The sequence below is a fragment of the Macrotis lagotis genome, chromosome 7, assembly GCF_037893015.1.
Source record: "Macrotis lagotis isolate mMagLag1 chromosome 7, bilby.v1.9.chrom.fasta, whole genome shotgun sequence".
Lineage (NCBI taxonomy): Eukaryota > Metazoa > Chordata > Mammalia > Peramelemorphia > Peramelidae > Macrotis > Macrotis lagotis.
The window spans coordinates 205,346,483-205,365,045 of record NC_133664.1 but is presented as its reverse complement, the minus strand read 5'-3'; the positions used below and the strand labels follow the sequence as shown (position 1 = coordinate 205,365,045).

General features: G+C 34.6%; 1 protein-coding gene across 2 annotated transcripts in view; it reads right to left on the bottom strand.

The window, feature by feature from the left end:
• The window catches only part of LOC141493356 (low-density lipoprotein receptor-related protein 6), a 140,206-nt gene that overhangs the window by 10,232 nt on the left and 111,411 nt on the right, over nt 1–18,563 (bottom strand). Inside the window, exons 13-18 of one of the 2 annotated variants that reach the window (XM_074194574.1) lie at nt 17,953–18,164; nt 14,397–14,587; nt 12,966–13,175; nt 11,175–11,300; nt 3,814–4,050; nt 3,087–3,197 (exon numbers count right to left, since the gene is read on the bottom strand). In XM_074194574.1, coding sequence (XP_074050675.1) covers nt 3,087–3,197; nt 3,814–4,050; nt 11,175–11,300; nt 12,966–13,175; nt 14,397–14,587; nt 17,953–18,164 — 1,087 coding nt within the window. The remainder of the gene's footprint in view (nt 1–3,086; nt 3,198–3,813; nt 4,051–11,174; nt 11,301–12,965; nt 13,176–14,396; nt 14,588–17,952; nt 18,165–18,563) is intronic. The other variant, XM_074194575.1, reaches the window with a different exon arrangement.

Here is an 18,563-nt window from a genome sequence, read left to right as displayed (position 1 = left end):
CATGCAAACTAAACTAATATATACAAACAATACAATACAATACAGGATAAAATGGAGATAATCTCAGAGGAATGATTAAGACTAAAGAAGTCTGGGAAAGGCTTCTTTTTTTTTTTTAGGTTTTTGCAAGGCAAATGGGGTTAAGTGGCTCGCCCAAGGCCACACAACTAGGTAATTATTAAGTGTCTGAGACCAGATTTGAACCCAGGTACTCCTGACTCCAAGGCTGGTGATTTATCCAGTATGCCACCTAGCTGCCCTGGGAAAGGCTTCTTACAGGAGGTAGGATTTTACCTTGGACCTGAAGGAGAGAATTCTAAGCATGGGGGGAGTAGTCTTGAAAAATTCATGGAACTAGGAGATGGAGTTTACATGAAAGAAGCAGCAAAAAAAGCAGTGCCAAGAGACTGAAGAATACATGGAGGGTAGGGCAGAAGAATGGAAAAGGTGAGGAGTTGGACTGTGAAGGACTTTGTTTTTTTTGTTTGTTTTCTTTTTAGTTTTTTTTGCAAGGCAATGGGGTTAAGTGGCTTGCCCAAGGCCATACAGGTAGGTAATTATTAAGCATCCGGAGGCCGGATTTGATCCCAGGTAACTCCTGACCCCAGGGCCAGTGTTCCATCCACTGCACCACCTAGCTACCCCTGTGAAGGACTTTAAAAGCCAAAGAGAGGATTTTATAATTGATTCTGAAAGTAAATGGATTCAGTGGAGTTTATGGAACAGGGAAGGTGATAGGTTCAAACCTGTATTTTAGAAAGATCAATTTGACAGTTAAATATAGATTAGAGTGGGAAGAGAACTGAAGCAGAGAGTACAACCAGAAAGCTACTGCAATAGTCTAAGCAATAGTTGATGGGGTCCTGGAATATGGTGGTGGCAGTGGCAGAGGTCAGAAAGAGGATATATATGAGTTATTTTTAGGGTAGAATAGACAGGACTTGGTCATCTAGTGTATGGATATAGGGGGTGAGAAAGAGACCAAAAATAACCTAGATTACCATCATGAGTGACTGAGAGGATGATGTAACAGGATGTAAATAGTAAGAACAGTAAAAATAGGAAGAGGGGAAGATTTAGAGGGGGGGAAAATAATGAATTTAGTTTTAAATGTTTTTAGGACATCCAGTTCAATTTATTCAATAAGTAGCTGGAGATGCAAGATTGGAGGGCAGGAGAGACCTTCATTTGGGTAGGTCTGGTTAGTAGAGCTTAGAATTATAGTATATAAATGATAATCATCAGGTGAAACAGTATAAAAGGAGAAGAAAAGAGCCCAAAACTGAACTCTGAGGGATACTTAAAGACCCAACAAAAGAGCCTGAAAAGGAATGTTAAGATAGGCATTTAGGGAAAGGGTGTTTATCTTTTTTTTTAAGGGGGCTTATCTTGGCAAAGAGAAGGACCACCTCCTTCATGTGTGACAGGCATGAAGGAGAAAATGAAGAAAAGTCTCTGAGTGATATGAAACAAGAAAGAAGGGATAAGAGGGAACTCTTGGCAAATAATCTCAATTTTTTTCAGGGAAATATGAGGCAAGTTTCTTAGCTGACAAAATGGGGAGTATAAAAGTCATGGGAAGTTTGGGAAAGAATGATAATGCTTGAAAAAGTTATTATAGTGAATTGAGTAGTGGGATAGTGAAATTGATTAGAGAGGTTTACAATTTTGTGATTTTTCTCTTATTCCTTCAGCAGTTAATAAGAACAAATTGTGGATAAAGGAAATAAACAAAAATGAAGCTAAGCAGGGCAAGATGGGAAGGTAAGTCTCAGGGACAGTGTAGAGTTGAACTGGATTACCACAGAGATCAAGAAAATGATAACTATCAGAGGGAATAAACTGGGGAAAACAGACACTAATGCATTCTTGGTGGAATTGTGAATTGATTCAGTTATTCTAGCAATGAGCCTAAACTCAGTCTCCAAAATTATTAAATTGTGCCTACCCTTTAACCCAGCAACACCACTACAATGTTTATAAACCAGAGATTAAAGAAAGGAAATGAATCCCTATGAATAAAAATATAAAAATCAATGGCTAATAAACAGAAACTGTAATTTAGTAATTGAACAAGTTTTGATATATGAATGGATTAGAATACTACTATATACCCAAGAAATGATGAAAAGGAAGGCCTATATGAACTGGTGCAAAACATAGTGAGTAGAACTAGTAAAATTCAAACAACAACAACAACATTCTAAAGACAAATGACTTTCAAAGACTTAAGAACTCTAATTAATACAATGATGTTTCATGGAGAAATATGTTTCAGGAAACCAACCAGGATACATGCTACCCACTTCCGGATAAAGAGGTGATGGATTCATGGTGCAGAATGAGATACGCATTTTGAAACATGGGCAATGTGACAATCTGTTTTGACTACACATATTTGTTCAAAAGCTTTTCCTCTTTCTCCCAAAGGGGAGAGTGGTTTTTGGTTTGAGTGAGGAAAAAAAAAACTTCTGAATTAAAAAAATTAAGGTAAAATAAAAAGAATGAACAATAGTGGGTTGTTTTTTTTTTGCAAGGCAAATGGGGTTAAGTGGCTTGCCCAAGGCCACACAGCTAAGTAATTATTAAGTGTCTGAGACCGGATTTGAACCCAGGTACTCCTGACTCCAGGGCTGGTGCTTTATCCTCTGTGCCAACTAGCCACCCCAACAATAGTGTTTTAATAAAAAGCTCAATTATAAAACTCAATGGAGATGACCACCCCCAGAAGTTTTTTTCCTTTTTTTCTTTTTTCCTTTTTCTAAGTATATGCAAAAAATGCACACATAAGCACATAAGCATACAAGTTCAAAGCAAATGTGTTTTCTTAATATAAAAGTCACTCAAGATTAATCAGCCAAGCAGGAATGAAACAAAACACTGGGAAGCAAAACTACTTGCATATTGAAAAAGGTAAAACAGATTATTTATGGATTTGAAAATCCATAACATACACAATAATCACTGGGAGGAATTTATCTTACTACTAATATATTACTGGGAATAAATATCATAGTACGAAGAGGAAAAACAAAAACTATTTTTTTTAAAACATTACATGATTCAAGGATTGTAACCCCACTTACAACAATCTAGCTCATCTGACTTGTCACTGCAGTCCACATTATTATCACATTTCTTGTGCTTTCCAATGCACTGTCCATTGGTACAACGGAACTGATCAATTAAACAAAGCACTAGACAAAATGCAAAAAAATTGTCACAATTATTTAAAACAGAAATCTGGCAAAAATTCTGAAACAAGTATTCAGAGGGTACAAAGAAAAAGCAACTATATTGCTAGAAGTGACCTGAGAAAAACTCCACAGCATTCTCCTAAGTGGAGAAAGAATAAACAGGAATGAATAAAATGAAAATAAATCCATCAGTCATTTCCTGATTCTACTTTTAATGCTGTTCATGCTAAAGAGAGTTAGTTCTTTTAGTTCTCTTAAAGGGAAAGAGGGGAATAAGAAAAGTAAGTGAAATGTTTGCTCTTCTCAAGGGTTGCAATCCCATTAATTTAGAGCATGTTGGTTAAAGGTAGGTTCCTTTTCAAATATAAACTCCAATGTAGACCCCTCTTTTGTACTCATCTCATTTTTAATTTTTAATAACAATTAAATTGTACAATTAGTACCACTAATGCTTGAGAAATGAAAGAAAATATCTTTCATAGTACTATTTTCAGAAATAATGTATTACAATTAAAAAACTAGTATTTCTTAGCTTAACCAAAATAATTAATTCAAAGAAAAAGGATTCCAATTTTTTGAAAGCATGCTTTTTGATATGCATTGAAAAATACTTTACCTTCACAGTTCTTTTCATCTGACTTGTCTTGACAATTTGCATCTCCATTGCATCGAAGGACACCATCAATGCACTGCCCACTAGCACACTGAAACTGGGATTCTGAGCAGACAGGACAATTTAGTTCATCGCTGTGGTCTTCACATTCAGTGAATCCATCACAACGCCAAGCCACAGGGATGCAGTCAATCTCTCCAGTGAAACATGTAAACTGCTGAGGGGAGCATGTTGGAGGTTCTTCAAATGAAAAGAATGAAGGAGAAAAAAATAAAAACTTACTACTAGGTTAAGTACACAATACACAGTAGTAAACGACCACAGTAATCTAGTATTTGATCAACCAAAAAATCCAAGGTTTGGGGGAAGAATTCATTATCTGAAGAAAAAAGTTATGGGAAAACTGGAAAGAAGTTTGGTAGAAACTAGATATAGAGGAATATACCACCTTGCATATCAAATAAGGTCAAAATGGGTATATGATTTAGAAATGGAAGGTGATAACATAAGCAAAAAAGGGGAGTGTGCAAAATTTAACCTGTCATCTATGGACGAGGGAAGAATTTATGACTGAACAAAGGGGGGGGGCGGTGGCGGAAATAAAAATGGATAATCCTGATTAAATGAAATTTAAAGGTTTTTGTACAAGCAAAAACAATGCTACCAAGATTAGAAGGAAAGCAGAAAACTAGGGAAACTTTTTTTTTTTTTGCTGCAAGTTTCTCTGTTAGAAGTCTCATCTCTAGGGCAGCTAGGTAGCACAGTGGATAGAACACCAGCTCTGGAGTCAGGAGGACCTGAGTTCAAATCTGAACTCAGACACTTAATACTTACTTAACTTATTAACTTAGTACTAACTAAATTTATTTTACCCTGGGTAAATCACTTAACCTCACTGCTTTGAAAATACAAAAAACAGAACAAAAAAAAGGTTCATTTCTCCAATATATAGAAAACTAAGATAAATTTTGAAAAATAATAGCTACTTCTTGATTGATAAATTGACAAAATAATGAACAATATTCAGAAGAAGAAATCAAAATAATGAATACTTATAAAAATGCTTTAAATTACTAATGATTAGAGAAATGCCTATTAAATAAACCAGTCTGAGGTACTACCTCACCCCTAACAGATTGGATAACTTGAGAGAAAAGGAAAATGACACATGCTAAAGTGGAAGTAGAGTAATAGTGACATTAAGACACAGTTGATGGAGCTGTGAACTATTCCAATATTTTTGGAGAACAATTTGGAATCCTAACCAAAGGGCTATGAAACTGTACATATCCTTTGATTCATCAATACAACTAATATTTCTTTACTCCCAAAGAGATCAAAGAAAAAGGAAATAAATCTATATCTACAAAAATGATTATATATTATAGCAGCTCTTTTTGTGGTGGTAAACAATTGAAAATGGAGGGTATGTCCATCAACTAGGGAAATGGATGAACAAGTTGTGGTATAGAATTGTGAAGGAATATGTATGTGCTATAAGAAATTAATGACAAGCAGAAAAAACTGGCGCAAATCCTTTGAGCCAGCAATACCACTACTAGATCTGAATCTCAAAGAGATCATAAAAAAGGGTGAAAAGGTGCACATGGACAAAACAGTGGTAGCAGCTCTGTCTGTGGTGGCAAAGAACTGGAAATTGAGGGGATGCACAACAAATGGGGAATGGCTGAACAAGCTCTAGTATATGAATGTAATGGAGTACTATTGTTCTGTAAGAATCATGAGCAGGAGGATTCCAGAAAAACCTGGAAAGGCTCATCTGAACTGATTCTGTGTGAAGTGAGCAAAACCAGAACACTATAAGAGCAAATCTCTGTGATGACCAACTACAACAGACAGTGCTTTTCAGTGTCACAATGATTCAAGACAATTACAAAAGGCTATCCACATCCAGAGAAAGAACAATGGAGTCTGAATACAGAACAAAGAATACTATTGATTTTTTTCTTTCTTGTTTTTCCCTTTTCTTTCCATTCTTCTTTTATAACATGACTAATGTGGAAATAGGTTTAATGTGACTGTATATGCATAACCTATATCAGATGGGCTGCTGTTTCATAAAAATTAATCTTGAAAACTATCTTTACAAGTAATTGGAAAAAATACTATTAAAGGGGGAAAAGAAAATCAAAGATTTCTACAGAGTTAAAAATGAACATTAAAAATAAAAAACCAATAAATTTAATTATAAAAAGAAATAAAACTTTCACAGACAAAACTTTTTTAAGTTTAAAAACAAAAGTAGAAGCAGCAATAAGCATGGCATGCTGAAAGGACAGAGAGGATACCAGGCAGACAAGAGCAGAGGGTAACTGCTATAGAATAATGTGAAATAAGATTATTTGATAAACAGGATGGGATCAGATGGTGCTTGAATTTAAATATCTATCTATCTATCTATCTATCTATCTATCTATCTATCTATCTATCTCACCTCTTTCTCATACAAGATATTCCATATACTGTTTCTACCTCTGTACTGGATGTTTCCCCTACCTAGAAAGTACTTCTTATCTCCCATCAAGGTTCAGTTTAAGTCTCACCTTCCACACCAAATATTTTCTGAACTTAGTTGTAAATTTCCTTTTTCACTACTTGTATTGATTTTGTATTTTTATGTCTGCTACACACACACACACACACACACACACACACACACACACACGCATATTGTCTCAATGGAATGTAAGCTCACTGAGAATAGGGATTGTTTCATTTTTTTATATATCTAAATCCCCAACACTAAGCATAGTGCCTATTACATAATCAACGTTAAATAAATGCTTATTGTTTGATTAATTGAAATATACACACACACACACACACACAAAAATGAATAGAAGGAGCTTGGCAAGGGAGCACACTTGTAGCTAAGGGAGCTGGAAAGGCTTCAACTACAGGTGGCATTTTAGCAGTCTTTAAAGAAACTAGGAATTTCAGGAGTCAGATGTCAGAAGGAAGGGAATTCCAAGCATAGGGAATGACCAATGTAAAGAACTGAAGGCAGATGAAGTATTGTGTTATTTGGAATAGACAGAAGGACAGCAAGGTTGGATTGTAGACTATGTGGAAGGGAGTAATATGTGAGGATACTAAAAGGATAGGATAGTCCAGGTGTAAAACAACTTTAAATGTCAAATAAAAGAGCTCCTATTTGCTCCAAGAAGGTAGGGTGCCACTGGACTATACTGAGTTAGAAGGACAACATGTTCAGACCTAAACTTAAGGAAAATCACTTTGGTATCTATATGAATCCAGGATGCATTAAGAGTGGGAAGAAGCTTGAGGCAGGAAGGCTGATTAGAAGGTATTAGTAAGAGATGATGAAGGTCTAAACTAATGTGCTACTAGCATGAGTAGTGAGGAACAGACTATGAAAAAGATGTAGAGACAGAAATTATGACTTGGCAACTAACTGGTGGTGAATTAAAAATTTTGTATTTGTAAATTTAGATAGATTACAAGAATGGTGGTACCCTCAACAGTAATAGGGAAATTCAGAATGGGGAACGTGGGAGAAGGTTAGGGAGTCACTGAAGGATTTTTTAACTTGAAAATGACATGAAAAAAAGTACTTAAGGAAAATCAGTCTCTTTGGAGAGGGAAAGACTAAATCAGAGAAGCCTGCAAGGAGACTGTTTCAATAAAAAACATGATAATGAATCCCTGCATCAGTAGGGTAGTATGAATAGGAAAGAGAGGATGAATTTGAAAGACTTATTTGGCTAACATTTATTAAGTGCCTAATATATGTGGAATGTAGTATTATACTAGCCAAGAGTAGATTTATCTTTTTTTTTAGTCCAGATCTGTGATTTCATCAATATAGAGAAATTCCAGTATGAAAACTCTCAATAAGGTAGGCCAGCATCTCCAATTTAATGTCCTACAATTTATTAGTCTCTTATTTATTGTGCCTAAGATTTATTATCTTAAGAAAATTGCCTGAGAGAGGTTAAGTGATTTGCCCATGTTCACAAAGTTAAGCCACGTCTTCTGTCTAAATACCATGCTTCTCTGGAAGAGATATAAAAATGTTAACACCAAGTTAAAGAGGAAAAAAAAACTAGCCAATATAAATTAGAATATAATAAGACTCCTAGTGCTATCTAAAGATATGGGAAAAAATAATTTCTAACTAGAGGTATCATGGAAAACACAGAGATAGTCTTTGAAGGATGAATAAGTAGCAGTAATTTATGAATGAAAGTACTGCATATAATTTCTTTCTCTTTCTTTCTTTCCTTCTTTCTTTCCTTCTTTCCTTCCTTCCTTCTTTCTTTCTTTCTTTCTTTCTTTCTTTCTTTCTTTCTTTCTTTCTTTCTTTCTTTCTTTCTTTTTAGGTTTTTGCAAGGCAAATGGGGTTAAGTGGCTTGCCCAACACCACACAGCTAGGTAATTGTTAAGTGTCTGAGCCTGGATTTGAACCCAGGTACTCCTGACTCCAGGGCTGGTGTTTTATCCACTACGCCACCCAGACGCCCCTCTGCATATAATTTCTTTAGAAAAATGTTATTTTCCCTTAAGCAAAGTTGTCCCGTGTAAGCTATGTAGCAATTATTTTATTATTGCTTATTTCTGTCATTATTCAAAGGTGAAAACCTTAAAACTGCAGCTTCTATGAGGCATATTAGGATTACCATTGATGAACCACATATAGAGAATTCTTTTCATTTCAATATAATTTAAATGTTTTTTAAAAAAAAATTTATACATAATGAAAAAGGGTAAAAACATCACTTGAACAAAAATTTTCATAGCAGCCCTGTTTGTGGTGGCAAAGAATTGGAAATCAAGTAAATGTCCTTCAATTGGGGAATGGCTTAACAAACTGTGGTATATGTATGTCATGGAACACCATTGTTCTATTAGAAACCAAGAGGGATGGGAATTCAGGGAAGCCTGGAGAGATTTGCATGAACTGATGCTGAGTGAGATGAGCAGAACCAGAAAAACACTGTACACCCTAACGGCAACATGGGGGTGATGATCAACCTTGATAGACTCGCTCATTCCATCAATGCAACAATCAGGGACAATTTTGGGCTCTCTGCAATGGACAGCCATCTGTATCCAGAGAAAGAATTGTGGAGTTTGAACAAAGACCAAGAACTATTACCTTAAGTTTAGAAAAAACAAACTGATATCTTATTATGTAATCTTGCTATCTCTTATACTGTATTTTTCTTCCATAAGGATATGATTTATCTCTCATTACACTCAATTTAGATCAATGTATACCATGGAAACAATGTGAAGACTGGCAAATTGCCTTCTGTGGGGGGTGGGGGAGGGAAATAAGATTAGGAGGAAAACTGTAAAACTCAAAATAAATAAAATCTTTAAAATGGAAAAAAAAACCTTGCTGACATGTGAAATTTTTTTTTTATTTAAGGCAATGGGATTAAGTGACTTGCCCAAGATCACACAAGTAGGCAAATATTAAGTGTCTGAGGTCAAACTTGAACTCACGTCCTTTTGACTCAAGGACTGGTGCTCTATCCCCTGCGCCACTTAGCTGGCCCTAATATTTCAATACAATTTAAAGGCAAATCATAACATCATCTGGTAGACTTTTTACTACTATTACTAATTTCTGTTAGGGATCAACAGGATTATAGTTTTTTTCCCTCCCCTGGTTTTTTCATTTGGGATATAATCTAACAATGGCACAGATTTCCTAAAACATGGAAGGTTTTCTGAGAGTGTCTGGGATGAGGAGGAAAAGATGAAACAAAAATAGTTCTCTTTCATTCTCTTCCCCTGCCTCCCTCCAAATAGTATAGTATTCATAACATTGATTTCAGAAAGAATTATCCTGAACATATTGCTTTCCTCATATTTATGGATATTATTTCATCCTTATGCTAACAGTTGGATAAAAAAGGATTTTAGTCTGATGGTTAACTTTCTTAATTAGTTTTTCAAGACAAGCCTCAGAAACATGAAATTATATTTTAGACCTTCTTAACAACTCATGAATTAAAGGAAAAGAAAAAATAAATTTGATGCTTAATAGATATTTTCAAAATATACTGCTATTACCAGGCCCACCAACCCCACCTCCTTCCCCCAGCCTGGTCTGGCATCACAAAGCCCAAGGCAGAAAGTGTTTTCAAAGACTCAGAGACATGTCTAATTCTGTGGTCTGTGAGAGATGTCTGCTTGGATAACTTTTATATTTAACTGGAATAGTCTTTTGGATACTTTCCTCAATATAACAGGAGGTGGATTATTTTTTTTTAAATCACATCCAGAGTCAAATGTTACCTCAATTTCTAGCATTTTTAAAATTTTTTCCCAATTATATGTAGAGATCATTTTTCAAAATTCATTTTTTTACAAGATTTTGAATTCTACATTTTCCTCCTTTCCCTTCCATTGACAGTAAAAAAAATCTGATACAGGTTATACATGTACAACTAGGCTAAACGTATTTCCATATAAATCAGGTTCTGAAAGAAGAATCAGAACTAAAGGGGGAAAAAAGCATGTGAAAAAAAAAGAAATAACATAAGCATTAGTTTATATATGTCTTTCAGGTTTTTATGAAATCTACCTCTCATGATTTCTTACCAAACAATAGAGTTCCATCATATTTAAATACCACAACTTGTTCAACAATTCCCCAACTAACAGGCATCCCTTCCATGTCCAAATTCCACTACAAAAAGAGCTCTCATAAATATTTTTGTACATGTGGGTCTTTTCCCTCTTTTTATGATCTCTTTGGGATACAGACCTAGTAGTGGTATTGATGGATCAAAGTGAATATATTAGTTTTACAGCCCTTTGAGCACAGTTCCAAATCCTAGCATTTATTTTCTACCCTATAAGGAACTCAGAGCTATGAAGCTTAGGATTCTTCCATGATACTTTTAACTCTAACCTTGGAACATAACATACTTGTTACACCAAAGAGGGAGTATGACCTAGTGGAGAAAGAACTAGCCTTTGTGCCAAGAAGGCCTAAATTTGTCTTGCTTCTGATACATATTGGTTATATATGAACCTGGACAAATCACTTAACTTCTTAATTATCCAGACAACTCTAGGACTATAAGTTGCAGAGAAAGTGATGGCTGATGATTAATGAAGGGGAATTTCCTAATATGAGAATTCCCTATACCAATGAAATCCCAGGGTCCATACATAGCCTGACCCTAAGTCAATTAGGTTGAGTACATAATAAATAATTTATTTAATAATAAATACCACATAATTGATAATTTATTATTGAGTTCACTTCATAGCCAAACAGGGGCAATGTTCAAAATGAGGTAGGGGTTACAGTGAGCATTTATTACTTTCCTTCAAATAACTGTAGTAACCCAAAGACCTACCTCCACAAGATAGTTCATCCTGAAGCAGGACCAGATGCATTGGACAAGAACACCTTGTTGTACCATCTCCTTTCACAAGACAAATATGTGAACAACCACCATTATCCTGAGAACATGGATGCTGTCCTATAAATTAAAAAGAAAAGCCCAAATCAGTCAACATAAGTAGATATAAGAAACTCAGTTATCTCCTTTTACGGGAAACTTTGAATTTTTCCTAAACTACTAACAAAAATCAAAAATATAATATGATTTTTTTAAGTAACTAAGATTTTCTCTCTAAACTTCTGTCTCCCTTGATTTAAATTATATAAATTACAGGCAATCCATTGTCAATGTAAAAAATGCTTGGCCTACATTAGTGCAGCACTTACTCAAGAAGAGAAGACATAGGCCCTGAAGTGACCTAAGTGCTAGGGACACAAGGCCAAAATAAATACTTGAGTTAAAGAAATTTGTATTCTTAAGGAAACAAACAAACAATAGCTCCTCCCTCTGAAACAAAACAGTCTGCCATAGTTATGTCTAAGAAGCACAAGAATATTGGAAATTCATAGTCATTCTTTGTCATTCTTTGAAAAAACTGAGTTTAACTAGTGTTCTGGCAAGGATATGAACTGCAAAGGCAGAAGAGAAGACAGAGAGAATAAAATTAAAAAAAAAAACTTATTTCCTGAGAGAACTGACTTCATACCTTATCTTGTGGGGAAAAAAAAACAAAGAGAATATTTGGGGAAGAAAACTAAATATTTCATTACTATAGTACTTGGTTGGGAATGTGATTAATCTCCATTTGTAAAATTAATAAGGTCCCTAGACAGTTTTAAGAAAGTATTCTGCTGATTTTTTAAAAATTCTCCAGATCTTTCCTACACTTCTAAAGTATTATTTTCCCAACATTTCTAATGTAGGTACCTTGCCGTTCAGAACATTTTTTCCTTTCTGTTATTCTTCACCATTATTGATAATTAAATTACATGATCGTGATAACCTACTATTAAATAAAAAAATGGAAATTTAGAAATTGATGGGTTCAATAGTGAGATTGAACAGTGAAATATGGTATATTCTCTCTAATCTAGGTAAATTGCTTTATTCTCCAATTACAAAAGGAGTCAAAAGAAAATTACTGGAATTGACAATATCTCATTTATCATTTAAATGTAAGAATTCTCTTTAGTGGATATATCTTGTCACTAAATTTATAGTCACAGATATTACTTAAAGGTAGCTTACTGAACAATACCAGAGAAGCTAATATTTTTGGAGCTAAAGATAAAGAGAATTATTATATCTTCTTATGTTCTCTGTATTACTTCTCTTAGAAAAGTTTTTAAGGGGAAAAATACAAAATTGTAGTATGGAATAAATTAATGTTGTTTTACTTAAACTATAACTTTGTATAGATAATGCTGAACTTGAGAGTCAGGAGATATGGGTTTTAATACAGCTTCAATAAAAGATATTATATAAAAATGAGTTGTTTATATATATTTGGTATATCAAATTTGCACAAATTACCTTTCTCCTTTAAGAAGAAAGTGGCATAAAAGAATAGGATTTTAATACAGGATAGAGAGAATCAGGAAGATTTGTGATTTTCTGAATTGGATTAGGTAAGGTAGGAAAATCAAAGTTTTCATGCATGAACCATAGTGAACACCATAATGCCTTCAAATATGAGATAAATAAGTGGCTTAATTACTAATTATGCTAAAAAAGAATACAAAGGAGACCTGGATACTGCTCTAATGTAATCTTCTGATGTCAGCAATTTCACTAACTACTTACTATATTCTAGAAGATTTAGCTCCTTTACAGCATGAATGTCACTAAGTTGGGCAATTCGAGCCTGGACTTTGGTCCGCCCTTCACGACCAGTCATGTCAATTTTTTCAATCATTTGCTGCTGTCTATCAATCCAGTATAGCCAATTTTCAAACACAGTCAGACCCACAGGCTGCAAGATATTGGAATCTTCTAAAACTATACGATTGGCACCTAGGGTAAAACAATCCAGAGAGAAACAATTTAAGTTCTGATTATTTTAATGACATGTATTAAAATTCTATTACCATTGTATGTGTAACACTAGACCATTCAGATGAAAAGATATAGTATGCATAAAGTTTTTAGTAGCTACACGAAATATCACCATCAGTGATAAACTACTTTATATTTTCTTCAAATCATAGAGTAGAAAAGGACCTAAAATATTATCTATCCCTACCCAAATGGAGAAATCTTTTCCAATATCCCCCCAAAATTGCTTATTAATGATGGGGAATTCACTAACTAATGAGACAGACCATTATGAAATGCTTAAATGCTTAAAAATGCTTAAAATGCTTAAAAAACGCGGCTAGGTGGTGTAGTGGATAAAGCACCGACCCTGGAGTCAGGAGTACCTGGGTTCAAATCCGATCTCAGACACTTAATAATTACCTAGCTGTGTGGCCTTGAGCAAGCCACTTAACTCCGTTTGCCTTACAAAAAAACCTAAAAACCCCAAGAAAGTATTACTTTTTAGTGAGACAAAATTCTACTTATTTACTTCAACAGTTAGATTTTTCCTAATCAATTTTGTAGTTTCTTTACATAAACAATATACTGATAACACAAACAAAAAAAACCCAACCAAATCTCACTTAAAGCTTCCATGTCTTGGCATACCCTTTGAAAGGTATTATAAGAGCTGTGTTATAAGAGCCTCTTTCTTTCTCTTTTTTAAATTTTAAGTTACTTTTATTTAAAAAAAAACTGTTTGCAGTCCTGAATTATCTTCCTCCCTCTGCCCCACTTCTACCCACATAAGTCAAGAAATGATACCCATTATACACATGAAGTCATGTAAAATATATTTCCAAATCAACTATGTTGCAAAAGGAAAAATAAAAGCAAGAAAAATACAGAAATTAAAAGAAAATATGCTTCAATCTGCACTTAAGAGTTCATCACTTCAGGGCAGCAAGGTGGCACAGAGGATAATGTATTGACCCTGGAGTCAGGAGAACCTGAGTCCAATCTCAGACATTTGATACTTACTAGCTGTGTAACCTTGGGTAAATCACTTAACCCCATTGCCTTGCAAAAAACCAAAGGAAAAAAAAATGTCTCTGAGAATAGAAATCAGAACTAGTTAAGAAAGGGAAAAAAAGGGGGCAGAAGAAAGAAGAGAGATTCCACATATTAAATCATTCAGAAATATTAATTTTAAGATACCTGAAAGATCACTACTTTCAATTCGTCGGAGATCTGAATCTGCCCAAAACAATTTGCCCAAGCGACTGTCAAGTGCTAAAGCTATAGGTTTACTTAAGCCACTGAAAAAGAGGACCTCTCTTTCTGTTCCATCCAAAGCAGCCCTCTCAATTTTTGGAGACCTTTCTTGAAGATTGGTAAAGTACATATACCTAAAGGGAGAAAAGGGAGAAAAAGTTATAAAATGAAGAAACTATATTGATACAAGTACAACTACAATACCCCACTAATGAGAGATAGTACTTTTTTTTAAAGCAATGAATTTTTACTATTTTCATGGAACTCAATTAGAATAACAAAAGTATATATACTAGCTGATATCCTTAGGATCTCTGCTTTAGCAACAGATAAGAATTGAGAAATAACTTGCTATATGTTTTAGGCATAAAAATTTTTTCAAAGCAACTGAAAACCATTTTCTGTCCAGTCTCAATAACAATCAAAAAATTCAATGAGAAACTATTAAGTTATATCTTCCACTCTAAAAGTGCACAAAAATTGAGGCAAGTAGGTGGTACAGTGGATAAAACACCAGGAGTAGTTCAAATCCAGCCTCAGATACTTTACTAGCTATATGACCCTGGACAAGTTACTTAACCCTGATTGCCTCCTCTCCCTCCCAAGAGAAAGAAAATACTCAAAAATTCATCCAGAAGCCCACAGGCAACAAGAAAATAGGAAAATTTGCCCTCCTAGCAAAGCCCACATCAGCAGAAAGTAATTTCAAATATGACCTGAGACAGAACATGCTTAGCCTGTGAGATTCTACATCCATAGATAGGCAAACAGCAAGAACACAAGACAGCGCCTTTGAGAGAATCCAAAAGAAATACTGAAGAACCTAGGAATTCCTAGGAAGTAGCAAAGAAAGCAATCAGATAGGACATTCCAGGTCAAGGGACTCTGAGGTTCCTAACACTCTGTCTTTCCATCGAAGGAACTGAAGATTCAGTGCTCTGAACATCAAAGATACAAGGGAGTCCAACCTTGATCAGTGGAAGTCAGTAGAAGAACCAAGAACCATTGTACTGGGTTGAATATTACAGAGACCTAGCATAAAGTCCCAACTAGGAACACCAAAGCAGGAAAGAGTAAATTAAGCACCAATCAATATTTCTTAAAAACACAACCCAAATCTAGAGATCTCAAAAAAAAAAGTTAGTAAACTCTGTAATAACTACATACAGAGATTCAAAGGAAAAAAACAGGTTTTCCAAAATCATAACTGTGGAAGAAATAAAAGCTCCAGAAAAAAAGAAAAGTCATGAAAATAAGTAGACTAGAAGAGAAAGTTAAATCATTTGCACCAAAATAGACTCTCTGAAAACTACATCAAACTGAAATCAATGATTTCATACAGCAATAAATATTAAAATCAAATTAAAAGGCTGAAAAATGGAAAATATCTGATATAAAAAACAAAAGATGTGGAAATGAGATCAAAGAGAAATACCTATGAATCATTGAAATTTCTGAAAAAATCATAATTTTTCAAACAATATAGTTGAAGAAATTGAGAATGAAAATTGCCCAGATCTATTAGTCAGAGGGCAAAGTAAAAAGAGAAAGAATATATTGATCACCTCCTGAAAGGGGAAAAAAGAAAAAAAACAAGTCTTAGGAATGTTACAACCAAAATCAATACTGCAAACATCCACAGAAAGAAGCAGTTTGGGTACCAATAGACTCCAAGCAGGATCACAGGAGACCTGAAACAAGAGATCTTGGAATACAATATTCCTGATGACAAAAGAAATAGGTTTAAAACCAAGAATTCATCATCATGAAAAGCTGAGTATGATCTTATGGGGAAAAAAAGGACCTGAAAGAAACAAAAGGCTTACAAGCATTTCTGAACAGAAACTCTAAAATAGAAACATGAGAATACAAAGAAACCTGGAAAGGAACATCTCTTTTGAGAATTGCAAAGTATGATATAATGATGCAATGACAATTTTTTTGTTTGTTTTTGCAAGGCAATGGGAGTTAAGTGACTTGCCCAAGGTCACACAGCTAGGTAATTATTAAGTGTCTGAGGCTGATTTGAACTCAGGTCCTCCTGGCTCCAGGACCAGTGCTCTATCCACTGCACCACCTAGCTGCCCCAGTGACAATTATTTTAATAGAGGAAAAAGAAAAAAATGTCCCTTCAGTATCTTAATGTCTTCACTGGGCAATGAATAAACAATTTAACCTTTAAAGAGGTACTGGGGTGAACTGATTCTATTATGAGGATTTAAAAATGGGAGAGAGAGAGAGAAGGGAGGATAAAAGGAATGGATTATCATGGAAAGGAAGAAGAAGGAAATGAAGCTAAGTACTTAGAATGCAAAGATATATATGAAAAGAATATACAAATATTGAAGACAAGGTAGGAGACAGCATCAAGATGAACCTCATTCCTATGTGAAATGGCAAAGGAGGACTGAACATCCACACATCCAAATAAGCACACTCAACTCAGTGTAGAAAAACACTGAACTCAACAGGAGAACAAGAGGAAATGGGGGAGTAGGTAGAGGGAACACAAAAGAAGAAAGTTACAAACAAAATAAACTTCTTCAAAGAGGGATAACAAGAGAGGGAAAAGAGAAGAAAATAATTAGAATTTAAGAGGATACTTTAAGCTTGCCAGATAGACAACTGAGGAATCACTGAACAAATGGTGGTATATAAATGTATTAGAATATTATTGTTTTCAAAGGATTCAGGATTTCAAGAATGATGAAGAATGAAGAGTGAAATGAGAATCAGAAAAACAATTTCTATAAGATCAATGAGATTCTAAAGAAATATACCTATGAAAGACTTAAGACCTCTGATCAATGCAATGATCAACTGGGTCTCCCAAGGATGAGGCATATTACCCACTTCCTGACAAAGGGGATATACACAAGCTATAGAGGTATATGATTTTGGAAATAATCATTATGTGGATTTGTTTTATTTAACAATACTTATTTGTCAAAAGGCAGATGGAAGGTTCAAAAGAAGGTACAAGCAGAATAGCTTTATAGTAACAAAAGCAACTTTACAATAACCTAAAAAATTTTATTTAAGTTTAAAATTTTGAAAAAACAATTAAATTTTCTCTTAAATAAGGTAACATTTCTTTGTGGTTACAGGATTCCCTTGCTTGGAAAACTTATTTTTCATAGATCAAAGTTAACTTTGACCCAGTTTCTAGCTGAACATCACATATTCTTAACAGATTCTAAATTAAATTTTACTGAATACTGATATGTGGCATGATTATTAAGATTTTAAACACACATAAAACTGTCTTGTGGTAAATCCCTCCCCTCCATCCCCACCCCCTCACAGGATTGTGGTAGCAAGAATTAGGACACATGTCTAAACTCTCCCCCCCATTTACCAAATTTCAGTATTTTTAAAAAGTGTACAACCTTTTACAATTTACCTACTTCAAAAACTGCCATACTCCCTTGGTTCTCTTTTGAAAATGACTTTGAGAATATTCCCACTGAATTTCCAATATGCCATTTACATAACTTACCCTTTCTCTGGGTTTACCATGATGGCTCGAGGTCGGTCTTGCTCTCCTTTAAGTACCACTCCAACAGGTCTTCCGTCCAGTCTTGTGACATTAATGACATTAGTGGCCTCACAAGTCCAGTAGATGTAACGGCTATAAATGTCAATGCTGAGGTCATAAGGCTGCATGTCCAGATTCTGATTGGGAACTGAGCTCACAACCACAGTAAGACCCTTTGGAAGGAAGGGTAAAAGATTTATACACAAAGGATATAAAATTGAAAATTAGACAACACTGGGGAAGATTCATCCAATAACTTGCAACTACATGAAAAGCTGAACCCAAGAAAGAACTAATTCTTTCAATGACCAATATACTAAATTGCTCAATTCAAGGAATTCCAAATAGTCCCTATTGGCTACAATAAAGGATTAAGAATATAGTAATAAGGTATCATTTGCCCTTAGCAGCATAGCTTGGGAAGAGCTAGGGGTATTCCAAAAAGTAACTCTCCATATGCATTTTTGCCATTTGTCAGTTCTAACCCAGGACTATAAAATGAATGTATTCAAAATTTAGTGTCACAAAACTGCATTATTTATAAAACTGAGCAGTACAGAGTTTCCTGAATG